Source organism: Strigops habroptila, chromosome 8 (genome assembly GCF_004027225.2).
Source record: "Strigops habroptila isolate Jane chromosome 8, bStrHab1.2.pri, whole genome shotgun sequence".
NCBI classification, from domain to species: Eukaryota; Metazoa; Chordata; class Aves; order Psittaciformes; family Psittacidae; genus Strigops; species Strigops habroptila.
In genome coordinates, this window is record NC_044284.2 from 25,001,255 (window position 1) to 25,017,939 (window position 16,685).

Sequence of the window (16,685 nt, forward strand, 5' to 3'; positions counted from 1 at the left end):
GTGTCCTGCATGTGCTTTGCCTGTCTGGGCTGAGCTGGGGTGTGAGGAGGCAGTGGCGGCTGCTCACTGCCCCAGGCACACTCCCCTGGCTCCTTCCTCAGCCCTGAGGAAGGCAGCTCTGTGCAAGAGGGACTCTGTTTCTGCTGCAGAGGCTCCTGCCGAGCCAGGCTCCTGCACCGTCGGGTGGGCCCTGGGAGGACAGAGAGCATGTGGGGGGAGGCAGATGGGCCTTGTGTTCAGGCCTTAGAGTAATAGCAGTCTTAAACCAAGCTTAAAACAGCTCCAGACCATTTACTGGTTAAAGCTAAACTCTTCCAGAACATGCCAGAGCCTTGATTGGTATTCCTGGAAGCTGAACTTAACCAAATGTACTCAGTGTATCTGATAAGTGTTTACAGTGCTTTATAAGCAGAAATTACTTGTTTGCTTTCTACAACAGGCCCTTTAATAAGTTTAATAAATAAGTTTATAGTCAGAAATGAAATAGCTGCACATACTTGCACCAGGTTTGCTGAGGCGCTGTCCAGAGCCAGGTGGGAATGGGGAATGGGGATGAGGTGGTGCCCAGGGTGGTCCCCAGGGTGCTGGAGAGCCTGCCCAGGGCTGCCAGGGAAGCTCTGTGGGGACTTTAATACTAAAGCCCACTGGTAAATGGAGGAAGGTCTTTAAGACCTGTAAAAGCAAATTATGTTGAGTCTTGTTGACTCTGTGAGTTGGTTGGTTTGGGGCTTTGCAGAGGAGGTTGGTTGAAACACAAGCCAGGGAAAGCCTTGGTGCCATGGCACAGTGCGCGTACCATTGCTGCGCTGGTGTCACGGCCAGCTGCGAGGTCCCCCTGCTTTCGTGATGGTGTCATGCTCCCCACTACGAATCTGCTCCCTGAGACCCCTGTTTAAGGCCTGAATATCTTTCAGCTACGTAATAAAACCCAGAGCTTTTTTTTGTTGTTGTTAAAAATACTTCCTGCTCGTCTTTACTAACACATGGCAGCTATTGCGGTCCAGCAGAAAGCCTTACGGGGAGATAAATTCAAGCTGAATTGAAGGCTCTGGAAAGATATTCCGATTATTTTAATCCTTCTATAGTTGCCATTCATTAAAAATGTGTTTTCCATAAGAACTTCGTTAATGTCAGTGCTGACAGAAATGTATGCTTGGTGACGTGAGGCAGCACAGGGCCGTACCGGGCCAGGTATGCTGCCTGGCTGGGAGCTCGTCTCAGCACATGTGTGTCCCCGGGGCATGGCCCGCCCCACCCCGGTGTCACTTAGTGCCATGGGTGCAGGGAACACCCAGTGCTGTGCTCCTCAGCTTCCATCTTCTACAACAGGGATGTTCAGCTGTAACTGGCCGATGCGTGTTTATGTGAAATCTTTTGTTTAACAGAAATTAAGCAGTTGTTGTCAATATTTATTCTCATCCGCTGCTGTTTAATCAACCCCTTATCATGCTTTCTGCTGTTTTAACTCTGTGAGCAGGGACTCTGCTGTGAGTGTTGTGGCTGCTGGTCTCTGCATGGCTGTACTGGCTCAGCACTGTGCTGTCCCCGGGATGCCATTGGTCTGAAGCACTCACACCCCACAGCTGCAGGAGGGGTCTGTCTTGACCACTGCAGCTTTGTACTTGCTTTATAGGTTGGAGTCTGCCTTACTTACAAGTTTCTTTAATTATTTTGAGACTAGCATTATGTAGTGGGGACTGGCGGCAGCCCGCTCACCTCCACAGCCCACAGCCTCCACTGGCAGCAGGAGGTGGGGCTGGCGGGGAGGTGGAATTGGGCTCAGTGGGACATTTAGGGACAATTTTCCAGACCCAGAGAAGTGTGCTTGGGTGGAACAAAGCATGGCGGTGATAACTGGGGAAACAGATGAGGTCTGAAGGGCAGCTGGAGCTGTTAACAAGGGGAGAGACATAAACTGCCACATCCATCACTGTCAGCCTCTGTGGCTGCTGTCCTCTGACACTCCGCATGTTGCTGGGCATTCACTGTACTCAAGGAGGAAATGAGTATATCAAGGGGATGTGTTTTTCTCTCCCAGTTCTCCATGTGTTTGTCGTAGGCAGCTGTACTGGCAAGCTTGCTTGCAGGGTATAGCCCGACCACAGTGGTGCCAGGAATGTGGTTACTGTACGTAGAAGCAAGAGCTTGCTGGGTTTTGCCATGCTGTGGTGTATTTTTATGCATGGAAATCACTTATAAAACCAGAAATACACAGGTGATTTTCATCTTTTTTACATGGGCACAAAGCATTGATTTGCCCTTCTGCTGGTGCTCTGGAGCTGATAGGCTTTCCTCTGTTGTGCTAGTGCTGTGGAGGAACCAGCAAAGGATTGCCCTGCTTGAATGGCTCCAAAACCAGCAAAATGCAGCAACATCCCTCTATCCCCTCAGGGCGAAAGCACCATGGTGCAGGAGGCAAGAACCAGCAAGGCTGGAGGCAGACATGCTGAATCAGACTTTGGGCCTGAGTCCCCCCTGTCCCTCTGCTGTCAGGAAAGTCACCAGTTTGAAGTCAAGGGCAGCGTGTGCCAAAGGCCAGCTCTGCCAGGGCCTGCCCACAGATCAGGGGTGCTAGTGATAGGGCCATCTGCCTGGATTTTAATGACTTTTGGAATAGCCTAATTTAAAAAATAGAAATTTGTTTTTAAAGGAGAGATCTTCCGGATAGTTTGTGCAGAGTATAAAATCAGGTGTTTCCATACCAGATGGATATGTGCGTGCATCTTTAAAAGCCTGTTTGCTCACTGGGATGGAGTGCTGCTAATGGGATTTACACCTCCCGCAGGAATCTGGTCCCCAGAGAAGGGCCGTGTCACACAGTTACGTGCTCACAGCGCTCATGTGATGAAGCACACCTCATTGCTGTTCAGCAAGTGGCGGGTTTGTCCCGTTTAGTCTCTGAAGGAACCTTGTGGGGACCTGGCTGGGTGAAGGATGCTCATACCCTCTTGTATGCCTCTTGAGGAACAAAAAACCAAGCTCCTGACACATCTGTAGTGTGCAGTTTTGGACAAAAGAAAACAATCACAGCTGTTTTCCCTTGGAAGAAAGCTGAATTCATTTTCAGCTTTCACCTTAAGTGGAAAAAGAATGTCTGTAGTGAATGCAAGTAACAGCTCATGTGCTTCATCAGTGCCCCCATGCCACAGCCCAGCCCTGGATGGGTCTGAGGGATCTTCACACGGCTGATGTACTCACTCCCTTCCTCTGAAGATGTGCATTTGCCACCAGCAGGTTGCACATGAAAATTCTTCGAGAGTGCCTAAGCTCATGCTGTCTCCTTGGCAGGCTGTTGATCTGAGAGCCAGGTCCTGGCCACGGCAGGGCCTGCCCCTGTGGCCGTGGATGGGCAGTCTGCCTGAGCATCGCTCCCAGCCGGTGGGTTTGGCGATGAACCAGCAGCTGGCTGTGGTGTTGGACCGCCTCTGGGGAGAGGCTCTGTGGTCCCACAGCAACAGGGGAGTGGCTGGCCGTGCGCCGGGGCAGCGAGGAGCTGGCAGCGGAGCTGAGGTGTCATGACTCCTCTGGTGTGTGTTGGGCTGCATCTCAAAGTGGTCTGTTCCTCAACGATCTGCAGCACCTCAGTGATTGTGGTCCTGCCTCTGAGCCACTGTCTGCCTTCAGAGTCATAAGCATAGCTGTTGGCTTGCTGGGACTGCAGTTTGTATGCTTCAAGTCAGTAAAATAGGTCCAGTAACTCTTTTTATTTAATATTTAAAAAGTTTATCTGTATGTTTGCTTGGCAGGCCAATGACTACAATAAAATGTGTGCAGTTTGTTTTTAAAAAGCACATCATAGCTTACATGTAGTTAAGTGTTTTCCTGTAAAACACATGTGCATCAGTATAAATAGTTCTACCATTTACAGCCAATACTCGGATTTTGTGTAACAGCCATCTTCCTGCTTGGGTTTTAGCACGCCGAGGTCTCTGCTGTTGGAAGGAATTTATACTCCCTAAAAGAGGGAGGTGTTTGCATGTTTGTTTCAGAGCAAAAATATTTAACCTGTTAGAGCTGCGCTGTTCAGTGTGGCTGCTGGTTTGCTAGATCTGGCTGGTGCAGGTGCAAGTCAGTTGGGGACTAGCAGCACCGCTGTGGAGGAGGTAGCGATGGGCAGAGCTCTCCAGCCAAGAGAAAATGTGAGCAGAGCATCCTCACCTGTGGCTGTTGCCGTTCAGTACCATGGCATGTTCGGAATACCCCAGTGTGATTGGTTTAATCGTGTCTGTCGTTAATAATTGTTAAATAGTGATGGGGTGGTAAATGTTCATGCAGCGCTATCAGGATGTACAGCACGCATAGAAGTGTCTGCTGGCCACAAGAAGCTTTTTCTTTTGTTTTGAGGAAGTAGCCTGTTAAATATTAGAGGGTTCTATGTCTAATCTCGAAAAGCAGGATTTGGTAACTAATGGCACAGAAGTGTTGTGGTGAGTCCATTGTAATGTTGCAGATGGTTAAAGGCCATGGTAGCTGCCGAAGGCTGTCAGCAGAAGTTACAGCCTGCCTGTGGTTGACATTTTTATGATTCAAAGCCAGGTTCTTTGCATCCTGGGGTGTGGAGGTTGTCTCATTGATTTAATGTTAGCAGCAATAACAGCAATGCTGCATGCAGGATCACATATTTAACCATAATTTCACAAAACCACCTGAGGAAAAAATACTTGCTCAAAAGCCAGAGCAACTCCCTGGGGCTGGTGTTTCTTTCACTTCAGTTTGTTTTGGAATAATCAAAAGCAGAGTTTGGAGCAGAGTTTAGTGCCACAGCTTGTGTTTCCCTGTGACACTGGAGGGTTGTTTTTCTCTGTTGCACACAAGGTGCTGCATGGACACCTCCTCTGTGGCGGGGGTCCAGTGCTGGCTGCAGGCTGTGGCAGAGGCAGCTCCTCATGCGCGTCCTGCCTGCCCACAGCCAGCCCTCAGGGGCACCCGGCTTTTCCCTTCTGCATCTCAAACCCTGTTGCTAAGCAACAATTTTTAATTGGAGAATTAATTTGTCTCCAGAACATCCTGTGCAGCAATGTATGCTAAAAATCTAAATTGAAAGGTTGTTGCATCAGCCCTGTGCTTACGCTGTGTTTATAGGTAGCAGTCCCTCTTTTTGTTAAATGTTTAGCTGAGGGCAGTGAGGGGCAGTGCTGCGGGGCTGCAGATGAGCTTCTTGGCTCTGAAGCAAGCATCTGGCCCACGGTCAGGGTGAGGAAGCCGCCCCAGCATCGGCACCCACTGGTGTCTGCACTGCACCACACAAGGCTTCACGCTCCTCCACGCGTTGTGGCTCTGCCTGCGAGGACCGGGCCAGCGCTGGGACCTCGGAGGAGAGCTCATGGGGCTTATTCCAGGGACCTCGGGGGAAGAGCCAGGGTTTGTTCCAGTAACATCTCTGCACGCAGTGAGTAGCACGTTGGTGCTCTTGGTTCTCTGCTCTGGACTTCTATGGTGATATTTTAATGGTATGGTGTTGGTGGGTTGATGAATAACAAGAAGCTTTCCCATTTGCTTTTGTGAGCAATAGTTCTTGTATAAACACGCGCAGAGTGGTGGAGCAAGTGCTTGGTAACTCGGGTTGTGCTACCGCAGTGGTATAAAAATAGCATACATAAACAGACCCAGCAGGCTGGCGCAGCTTAGTTTTAAGATTTTCCCAGACCAGTTGCATTTATGAAACTTGTCCATACAGATGTATTTGCGTCAGATACAGAGAGGGCAATTGGTGTTGCCTACCTCCAGAAACACAGAGGAAAGCTCTATGTGGAGTCAGGCAGCTTGCCCTGGCTGAAGTAAGGAGTCAGTGCTGTGCCGGGACATGCAGAGTCAATGGAGCACACCAATAGCTTGCTGGGTCTCTCTGCTTTTTCTGGTTTTATGCTGCTGCAGAGGGATAAGCTTAAATAGCGATGGCAAGATTACTGTGCTCGTTGTGCACTCTCTGGTGTTTATCAAATGACAGAAGTAACTGTGATCTTTATTTAGTCTCTGTATGTCTACTATGGCTGTGTCCAATCTGGTATTTGCTGATCCTCCCAAGACCTTCAACCTCTTCTGCAAAGGATGCCTCCTCTCCAAAACCGCAGGCATCCCAGCACTGGCAGTCTGTCTAATTGCTGTTAACATTGCAAATAGAAATGCAAGTGCAGTGTCGCCTCTCTGCCCTCCCCACTAACGTGTGGGTTTGGTCAAAACCATGCGGTGCTGAGCGGTGTCCCCAGTGTCTGTGTGCACCCTGTCGCTGTCCAGAACCTGTAGTCTGGATGCTACAGAGAACACTGGCAACAGTTATACATTATGTTACTGTAAATAGCGTCCTGTCGAAATAACCGCAGGATAAGCAGGGTAAGGCCTGCTTTGAGGAACCTCATCCTGAGATTCAGGGGGTACTGGAGGTGGATGTGGTGGTCTCCCACAGAACTTTCAGCGACAGGAGGGTTCACGTTGGGTGTCACGCTGGGTGACAGCACAGCAGTATGCTCTGGGTCTTCCCTGTGCCCTGCGATGACTTGGTGTGGAAGACCTCCCGTTGCCTGCTCACAGTTTTTAAGGAGAGGGCATCTTGGCTTTGGGAATGCCCCTGCGCAGAGGCTGCCCAGGACTCCTGTAGGTCCCTTGCACAGGCACCGTGGGGTCCTGATGGGTTGTGCCCAGAGGAGCAGTAACCTTATGAGAGCAGTTTGCTAATTAGACCTTATTTATTGCCTCACCAGGCTGTGCTTTCCAGGAAAGTTTTAGGCTGGAGCCAAGTCTACTGTTTGCTGTTCTTCCTTTGCGTGACAGATAAGATGGTGTTTCTAAGGAAGTGTTGGAAAGTAACTATTTCCAGTTTGAATTAAAGTTTATGTTAAGTTCTTAAAACAGCTTTGAAGGCCTAATAGCAACTACTCAGAGTCAGGGACCTGCTTTTCACACCTCATTGCAGATACTTGCATAAAGTATGTGCACTTTGGCCTAAGTGTGCATGAGATTAGGGGTTCACACGTGCCTTACCAGAGCAGAGGTAGAGACCAGCAGTGGAGTGCCGGAGACGCCAGGGTCATGGATGCAGGAGCTGGTCCCAATGCCACCGGGAGAGCTAGTGTTTGAAAGAGCATTTGCAGGCCATGGAGGATTTTGCCCAAAGCTGTGGGCTGCGCTGTGGCTGTGGGTGAGCATGGGGGCTGGCACAGCACCCCACATGTGCCCTGAGGCTACCAGTGGGTCATGCTTCTCTGCCAGGCAGCAGCGCAGTCACACAAAGGGCTCCAGAGCACGCTAAGCTCAAATTATCTCCTTGTTAATTACTTATTGACTTATGCTGATATTTCCATTAAATATTCCCTCAAGGAAAAAGTAAAAATTATTAGTACCTGTATTACCTAAGCTGTAACTGCAGTGGATGAAGGAGTTTGCAATCTCAGAAGTGAATCCCAAGAATACTTTTTCATTATTAAACATGCAATCAAGGCATTTTCTGGAAGGAAATTATTTTCAGAGAGCAAGAATTGCTATTGTATTTCTAACATCTAGTGTGGGATCTGAAAAACAGGACATGCTGCGCCTCAGAGAAAGATGGTGGTGTAGAGAAGAAAGTGACCTCACAGAAATGGGCTCATTTCTTGCTCATCTATATGAAAGTCTTAAGTATCTAGATGTAACATCAATATCCAGCACATCAGATGATCCAAGTCTTGTAGAAGTACACTGAATTTTCAGAATGCAGAATTTTTGGGGTGGTTTTTCTGAGACAGGATTGACTATGGTTTCTTTTTTTCTGAGATTTCCATGTTTTCTCTTCCACAATTCTGCGAATATTCACAGGAAATGACTCCCACTTTGTGGGGAATAGAACCCAACTGCATAGCTGGGACATGCTTCTGGAGGTCTGTGGGAGGACAGATGTGTGTCCCTGCCTCCCGAAGGCACTGGGAAGAGTAACTCCCAACCTGCCTCCTGATCACCAGACCTTGATTAGTCCCTATCAGGCCGCACTGCATAAGGTGTTACAGGAGGCTGAACACCACTGGGTCAGGCACATGCATCTAGGCTGCGGCTGCAGCATCCTGATCCCACAACCGGAGAGGACTGTCCTTTTTTACAGCATTTCTGAGCAGTGAAAGTGAAATGTACATGATAGGCACGTGCTGAGGGGCAGCACTACTTTCTTCCACCTGTCTAGGGAAATAAATAGAAAAGTCAAAGAAAACAGGCATTTTCCATGAACAAATGAATAAACAAAGTAGATATTTTCTTACAGACACATTTTTATTAATCCCTGTTTCCGACTAAAAACTCCTCAGCACAAAAATCTGACTAGCAGTTTTTTAAAAATGAAAAAATCTTCAGGAAAATATCTAGATTTAAGGGTTTGGTGTGTGGCTCATAAAGAATATTGAGATTAGAAATAACCAATTTTTAAGGTGTTCAGTGCTCTGTGTGTTTGCAGGGCTATTTTTCATTTCTTAGGGAGCTGTGCAAGGGTCAAAGCGCCATGTTTGATGGATTCTGTGTAGCATCCCAGTGTCTCTGGCCATTCGGAGTCTCCCTCCGCTGGCTGACGCCTCATGCAGCATGGCAGCTCCCATTCCTCAGTTGCTGTCTTTGCAGCTGCTCATGGTTTGGCTTTTTTGGTGTACCTGGCTGCTGCAATTTTGGCCAGGATGTAAACCTGGAGCATCGCTGGGTGCTGATGCTGTCTGGTGGTGCTGGCACAACCAGTGGTGGGTGCTCTGTGCTTGTGAAGCCAACGGCAAGTCTGCCAGCACCATCGCCTCTGAGCAACGGACCTGACAATGAGTGGCAGGGAGCAGGTGACAGATGAAGACCTCTGGGCATTTTTGTGTGGAGATGCAGCGTATCCCCAGAGCCAGCTGCTGGCCCACTGCCTGCACCAGGCATAGGAGCCTCGCTGGCTCAGCGCCACACACGGGCAGAAGCAGGGCTCTTGGTGATGCTGACACTATTAGGAGGAGGAATGGTGCAGAAGGTAGCATGCAGGTAGATCAGCTTGCAAACAAATGTCTTTTCTTGGCACTGTCCTTGCATCACCTCGCCATTTCATGATGTTTGCATGGCATTTAGATTGGGCAGGTATTCAGAGGTGGCCCTGATCTAGCAGGCAGTGGGGGTGGACAGACTCTCAGAGCCCCTGTGGTGATGCTGGGCCTACAGCCCCTGGCTCCATCCTTCCTGCCGCCCCAGAAGGGTGCTGAGGAGGCAGCCAGGTCCTCCCATGGCTACCCACCAGCTCAGGGTGTGCTTGCTAGGTGCTTGGGTCAGTGAACTGTAAACATTTAACATGGGTACAGAAAGTGCTGCAGAGCGAGGCAGGAGACCTTACCAGCAAAGAAGGGCACCCTCCCTGCCCCAGCCCTACTGAGGCGAGTAACGTCAGGCGCATGCCCAGCACTGCATGGGGGTGTGGGGGCACCTCCTGGGCCTACCCATACCTCTCTCCCAGTCTCCATCGCCTGCTTGGGCCAAGGTTAGATAGCTTAAAATACTGCAGATGTCATGCTGCCCTGATTTAATGACAGTCGGGCTGGCTGTTCAGTTCATCTGGGCTCTCTGCCTGAACGTTGTTGATATGATAGCTGGAGAAAAACATCATGTGAGAGCAGCCCGCGCGTCCTCCTGCTCCGGCATTCCTTCTGGGAGAACACAGAGCTGCCCGGCTCACGGACTCAGCTCGCCCTCTTCCTCGCTCCATATTTGTGAGCAGGGTGTGCACAAAGGCTCACGCAGTGCACGGGGCTTGTTCTCAGTGACGCTGCTGTTGGGAGGGTGGTAGCTGGCGGGTGCTGGCCAGGGACAGCGGGGTTGCTCGGCAGGGAGTGTGCTGGTGCAGCCCTGCGTGGCTGGCAGGCTAGACAGGCCGCCCGGCCCGGCCTCTTGGTCTCTTCCTGCAGCAGTCCTGAGCGCAGAAGTAAAGGCAGGATCTTGGCAGCATGTTTTTGCCCAAATACCACGGTGCTGTGTGGGTGTTTTCCCTGCTTAGTGTCATGCTGTGCACCTCGAGTTTCCCTGCTGGCTCTGCCCATGGGGAAGGTCTTGTCCCACTTCTCTCAAGGGACTGGAGGTCCGCAGTGGGGGCTCTGGTGGAGGGTGTACCTGAGAAGCCTCGGGAGCGTGTTTGATAAGTTTTAGTCCAGCAGAGTTCTGGTAGAACCCTACTAGTGTGTTAGTACAGCATTTCTGGACACAACCTCAACTTCTGCTGCTGAATTTACTCACTTGTAGTATTCATTTTTTGTGACTGAAAAAGCAGTGAAGAGATCAGAAAGGTTCAGAGAGATTAAAATATGCCTTAAACTGTTGACTGAAGTTATCAGAATCTAACGAAAAGGTAACTGAGAAACTACTTGCTTGCAGTATAAAGGAGATTATTTCAGTCCCTGTTCTTTATGGAGATTTTTGACAGTGCTTTTCAGTCGGTGGTTTCCAACTCCTGGATGCTCTATTGACCATTTTTAAAGATCCATGGAGTAAAAGTAAGACAAGAAACCCTGTTCCCAAACAGAGAAATCTGTATTTCTTTTGGAAAATTTGCTAAGATCTGAAAATTAAGTAAGATTGAAGGTTAAAACTCTGCACTAGTCTCCAAAGCAACATGCACAAGAAGGATGTAAGCTTTTTTATAGTATCTAATGATAACTAGCCATAATCACAGTTTACCTCGGGAACATGGTATATTCCTGTAGTCCTTAACTGAGAGTAAATTGTCTTCCTTAAAGATCATCCGCCAAGTGAACAGACATGATGGCCTTGATGGGGAAACAAAGGAGAGGGCAGTGCATTAGATTGCTGTAATGGCTTCTTCTGGCCCTAAAGCGCTTGAGCCTATGCAGTACATTAAACGGTCATGCTATGCAACCCATACTGCCAGGCTTAGGATCCAGTCTAGGGAGTTGTGGAGCAGCCTAAACCCCACCACTGAATTGAGGACACTGAATTTAATTTGCATTTCAGAATCAGGTTTGCTAATTGCTCCTCTCTGATTCCAGTAACACATGTTGTAGTTTCATGTTACCCATTTAGTAGTAATTAAGTCTGATTTTTACATTGTGCTAATGTAAGATATCATCTTCCAGGCATCTAGTAAATGTGTAATTTTACCCCATGTTACTTAGTGGTAGCAACAATTAACATGGGTTATAGTATCAAGAGAAAAAATTACGTAAATAAAGCTGTTCCAAAGCGCTTGCCTTTTACCTACCATTTCATATAATTGTGTAATGCTGGGGGGAGAGGGAGATGTGTGCTGAAATGAGGTTGGATTATTTGTGCAAAATGGTTTAAGTACTGAACACTGTTGTCAGTAAGGCACTAAAGGAGAGAACTGAGGGTTGTTTTGTCTGAAAGTATACCCCCAGGCTGAAAGCATGCTTACCCCCCACCTCCCAGGCGAAGGTGTGCTGTGCTGGTGAGCTGGGTGGGAGATGTCCAGCACATTGTTTCGGCCGGTCCACCTCAGGTGGTGCACACCTCTGTATGTGCATGTAGGCATACATACAAAAACATGGTTTCAATTAATAACACAGTGACTAAAATTCACGCTCCACCAACACTGATTCCTGCTGCCACCATCAAGTTGTCTTTTCTCCTTAGGAATCATTAATGTTTGTTACTGATGTATCCTAATCCTTATTTGCATTAGGAAACTCCATTCCCCTGTAAAATTATTTTCTCAGGCTACACGTTTTTTTTTTTCTCCCTGTCTTATCTGTAGCATAGTTGTTTTGCTTTCAGCTTTCCTGCATTATCTGGCCTGTCTTGGTTATCTTCTGTCATTCAGAGCTGTGTTATTTAGGGAGATTTTCTTGCAAATGACTTTGGTGGTCCCTTCTGTGCATCAGCTCTGCCGAGGACAGCCATAGCACCCCTCTGTACAGCGAGCAAGTGCCCACGGGAGTCCTGTCCAGGGCTGTGTGAGGGGCAGGCAAAAGTTCCACATCAGGGGCCTGGGAGCCCTCCGGCTCTTGCTACAAACAAGAAGACCAACACGTTTGCAGCTCCATGTCCAGACCAGCAAGGTGGCAGTGAGCATGGCACGGCCAGGCGCTGAGGTTTCTGTTTGTCTGCACCTTCCCATTGTAGCTGGCTGGCGTTACTCAGCTCTCCTGTGTAATCTCTGGAGGTAGACGGGATCATGTCATGGAAAATGCGCTTCGTTCAATGAAATACGCTCTGGCCATATGAACAGATGCTCTGAAAGATGGAATTTCTTTGCTGTTCACTACAGTAGTGGTCTTCATATACATAGGGCTTTCTATAATCTTGGTGGGTAGCCTGGAGACCTGAAGATATCCATGAAACTTCCTATATTTTTCTTTGTATCAAGTGTATCTTCCCGTGCAGGGATCACCTAGATGTCAGATGAATAACTAGGAAAATTACTTACAAGAACTTTGGACTGCCAGCAGGAGAGACAGCCTAGGAGGGGGGCAGCAGCAAACCCTTTATCCCAGCTTCAAGGGGAGACAAAAATCATCATACAAATTAGATTTCTGGCAGATCTTGTAATGAGAATACATTTTAACTTTCTGAGCAAAATTGCAGTATAAGGTCAAATTAAATTGAATTAATTTGTTTCCTGATAAAAACGGTTTCTTACTTAACATTAAGGCTGTCTTTTGCCTTGTCATTGTTTGGATTTATTTCAAAGATGAATAAGTAAAGAGGAAAAAAATGTAATTTAAGGAATCTTTTTTTCCCAGAGAGGGATTCAGTTCTCCTTTTTAACGTTTGTTGGGGTTTTTTTGTTTTTTGTTTTTGGTTTGGGTTTGGGTTTTTTTTAATGGCTGTCATCCCTTCAGTGAAAGTCTGGGCTCGAGTGTTCCAGTGTAAAAGAAAAATTAGTGTGAATTAATGAATTTGCCTTTTCAGCAGTCTCCTGGAATGAGACCAGAGCTCACATGCCCTGAGGAGAGGGGATTCTCTTCCTCAGGACAGGGGGTTTCCTCCCCTGGCCTCCTCTGCTGCACACTGTGTCCGAGCAGCCATGCAGATAGCACCCGTTGCACTGGCTCAGCCTTTCCTTTCGGAGGTTTTTACCAGCCAAGGCCCTAGGGGCTGATTTTCAGAAGCCACCTCTGTGCCCTGCTCCCCATGCCCAGGCGGGAGCCTGCAGGGGGCACCCGGAGCAAGAGGCCATCTTGAGAGAGATTGCCGAGTGGGGTTGTCTTACGTGCGAAGCTGGTTTGCTTGGTGACAGGGAGGTACAGTGGGGTTTGGTTATATGTTGTACATAGGAGGATCTTTTGTTATTTCTCAATGTGAATGCTTGTCAAATTGATGAATGTCCTTTCATCCAAATAAAATTAGTGCATGAAACTTCTTGTTTACCACATCTGAATTTAATGAAAAAATTAGAAACAAGTCAATTCTGATTTTCTTGTTTGGTTTACACAACTGCAACAAAAAAGCATGTATGTAAGAGGTTTTCCTTAAAGATGCTGTATTCCAGGTCTAGTGAAAGTGCAGAGCCGGTGCTATTTTCCTGGTGATAATGGTACTTTGACCACATGTTTTGTTGTGTACTCAGTGCCTTTTGTGCCCCTGCACAGCAGAAAGAGAAGCGAGCCTTGGGCATTTGTGGCATTGCATGGGGGGAGCCATTCTGAGGCCCCATGGGCACAGCTTTCACTGGGCAAAATGATGTGCCCATAGTGGATGAGCATGCTGTGCTTTCAAAACAACTGATGTTTGCTCATCTTCAGCGACTTTTAAAAGAAACAGTATTTTTTAGAGTTGTACTGCAGGAATACATAATTTAGAAAAGCAAAGCAAGCAGCTGATAGTGGAATTGACAAGTTGCTCTGGTCAGTGTGCAATAGCCTAGATCAGTTGCAGGGGCTTTCCTCCGGCTTGTAGTGTGCATGTTGCATTTGTTTTAGCTCACAACATAAGGAACGAAGATACATCTGTAGCTTCTAAGCCAACTATGTCAATTCTCTTTTTCAGGGTCGATGTTCGAGGGAAAACTGCAAATATCTTCACCCACCACCCCACTTAAAAACGCAGCTGGAGATCAATGGACGCAATAACCTGATTCAGCAGAAGAACATGGCCATGCTGGCCCAGCAGATGCAGCTTGCCAATGCCATGATGCCTGGTGCCCCGCTGCAGCCTGTGGTATGTGTTGCTTTTTGGCTTCTATCAGTGAGCACAGCGAGTTCTAGTTGAAGTAAGTTGTTAGCAGGTGTGCTTGTCTGCCCGTGAAATCCCACAAATGTCAGTAACTGGTGGAGAAATCAATACAATGAAGTGCTGGTCTGTATGTCTTTGTACTCTTAGTCCTCCCTTGCCTGAAGTAATATTGTTAATCAGAATTAAATTAAAATTCCCATTGCAATTTATTTCTTAAAATTAGGAAGGTGAGTGATCTGTGTGGGACTTTTGTAAATAGATATTTCGTTTGCAATTTCATGTGCTCTAGGAAATTCCTGGGTTTGGGAAGATTCCCATTGAATGTTTTCCCTTCACTCAGGGGAACCTTCTCAGGGAATTACTTGCTGGAATTTGACTTTGGTTTTTACAGCACATTGTCAGGCAGAGCAGAAAGTTTGCTGTGAGTGATGTATGGTGCGTGTCAGTCTGACGTGCAGGATCAACAGCTTAGGCTTGGCAGGAAGAAGGAGAAGCACAGATAATCATATTTTCTACAGAAAGCCAAGGGATGGGGTAAGGAGAGTCTATCAGAAATCTCTTGTCCGGTCACAGTAAAATGTGATCACAGATTACATCATATCTGTTTCTCTTGTATCGTAGTAAGGAGACGCAGTGCAGTGTTCCACGAAGTCGAATGCTGTGGCTGAAGTTCTTGCTCTGCGGTAATTCCTCGTTTCAGCAAATATAGAGATGATTGGCATCAACCCACTGTGCACGTACGCCTTTGGGAACTGAACATCCTGTGCCAGATCCCTCGCTAGTGCAATCCAGAGAGGTCATTGAGCTAACCTATGGATAAATTTGGCCCAGAACCCTTGTGATATAAATTTCTAGCTCAAACATTAGAGCATACTGACTAATGTATGAGCAAGACTGACGCCGATTAATGTATGAGCAAGGCTGGTATCTTCTACATAAAAAGGCAAACAATGCTCCCCTGGCAGAAGCTCTCCCTTTCAATTGGTAAAATGGCAGCAAAGAGAAAAATAACTTCACATACATATGTATAAAATAAATATATCTTCATTAGTACTTCTCTGACAGTTCTTTTATTCCTTTCTTGCTGGCAAAGGTAGAATTTAGGGAGATTTATTTACCTCTGTATACTTTCCATTAGAAAACCTATATTCACTCTGTTAGATGAGTTCTTCAACTTCTATTTCCAAAAACATAGTGACAATTAATACTTCTCAAAATATAGCTAAATCCTTAAGAAAAATCATCTCAGCAGAAAGGACTCTCATACTTGTTTCAAATGGTTATTTGGCCCCACATTTTATGGGTCTACAGAATACCAGTAAATATTTTATATCTTATTTGATTCAGTTAATGTAACTGTTATTCTCCCACAGAGCTTTATGCCTTGGCTGTTTCAAGAAAAACTGTATGTGGGGGAGAAAAGCAGAAAATGTAGGATCGTCACAGTAAATTGGCTTTAAGTACCTGTTAGCCCACCATGAGACGATACTGCATTTTCTTTTCCTCTCTCCTGATAAAACTGTCTATGTCACCCAGGCAAGGAGAGTTGCTGGGGCAGCATCAGCGCACAGATACCACAGGCTGTGGCACTGCAGTGCTCCTGGGGACACCCTGGCACTGTGCTGCACAGCCAGTTCTTTGCTCCCGTCTTGCAGGAGAAATGGGGCTGCCTGTGGGCTGGTGCCCACTGCTGCTGGCTTTCAGATCAGGAACCAAATTAAGTGTCCGTACAGCTAGACAGCTCAAAAACAGGCTGTACTTTACGTGCTTCAACTCCAGAGCAATCTCAGAATTATTTTTCAGTTTCAACAGCTCAAAGCAGACATGTACACATGCCACAATTTTATTTTTATTTCCTGATCTGAGTACAGTGACACAGCATTAGTGCCAGTACATTCATATTTGGGACTATGAGAAAACTTCAGTCAGAATGCAGCCAACTGTAGGGACCATTGCTTAAAATATTCTTCTCTGTTAACCTGCTTGGTTGGTGGTTTCATGAATTGTAACCAAATGTGGCTCTCAGGTTTATACAAAGCAATGTGTAGGCACACACCAACATGTAGGTAAACATGCAAAAAAGTACTAATGCAGTCCTTTAGATTAACGTTCCTTTTTAATATAGAAGAGACTAGCATGAGGACAACATTTAAATCATATTTCGGTTCTCCTTTATGCTGTGCTCACACTGTCTGTAACGAGCAAAATTTAAGTCAGTGTGGTAAGTGCAGCACAACCCTTCCAGTCACGGCTGGGTGATTCTGTGCGCATTGCTGGATGTTAGGCACTGCAGACTGTTTTCAGAATTCAGTCTCATTCAGCACAAGGATTCATAGCAAGGCCCACTGGCTGTCCCAGCAATAGTGTTTCCAAGTGGATGTCATCCTACCAATTTGGTTGTAAAATTATTTCTTAGCGCAGTTGAAATAGATGTTATTTCAGGGTGTTCTGGCAGGTGATTAATACCATCCCATCCTATGATGCTTCAGTTTGTTTTGTTTTACTAAAATTTGTACCCTATGCTTTAATAAAAGTGAACTAACTTAATGAGAGACTCTATTTTGGTAAGC

The 16,685-nt window shown here is 47.0% G+C and overlaps 1 protein-coding gene across 15 annotated transcripts in view; it reads left to right on the plus strand.

The window, feature by feature from the left end:
* The window catches only part of MBNL1 (muscleblind like splicing regulator 1), a 112,947-nt gene that overhangs the window by 69,710 nt on the left and 26,552 nt on the right, over nt 1–16,685 (plus strand). For 14 of the 15 annotated variants that reach the window (XM_030495429.1, XM_030495420.1, XM_030495430.1 and 11 more), the window contains one exon: nt 13,930–14,100. In XM_030495429.1, coding sequence (XP_030351289.1) covers nt 13,930–14,100 — 171 coding nt within the window. Of the gene's footprint in view, nt 1–4,928; nt 5,390–13,929; nt 14,101–16,685 lie in introns of those variants that run through there. The other variant, XM_030495428.2, reaches the window with a different exon arrangement.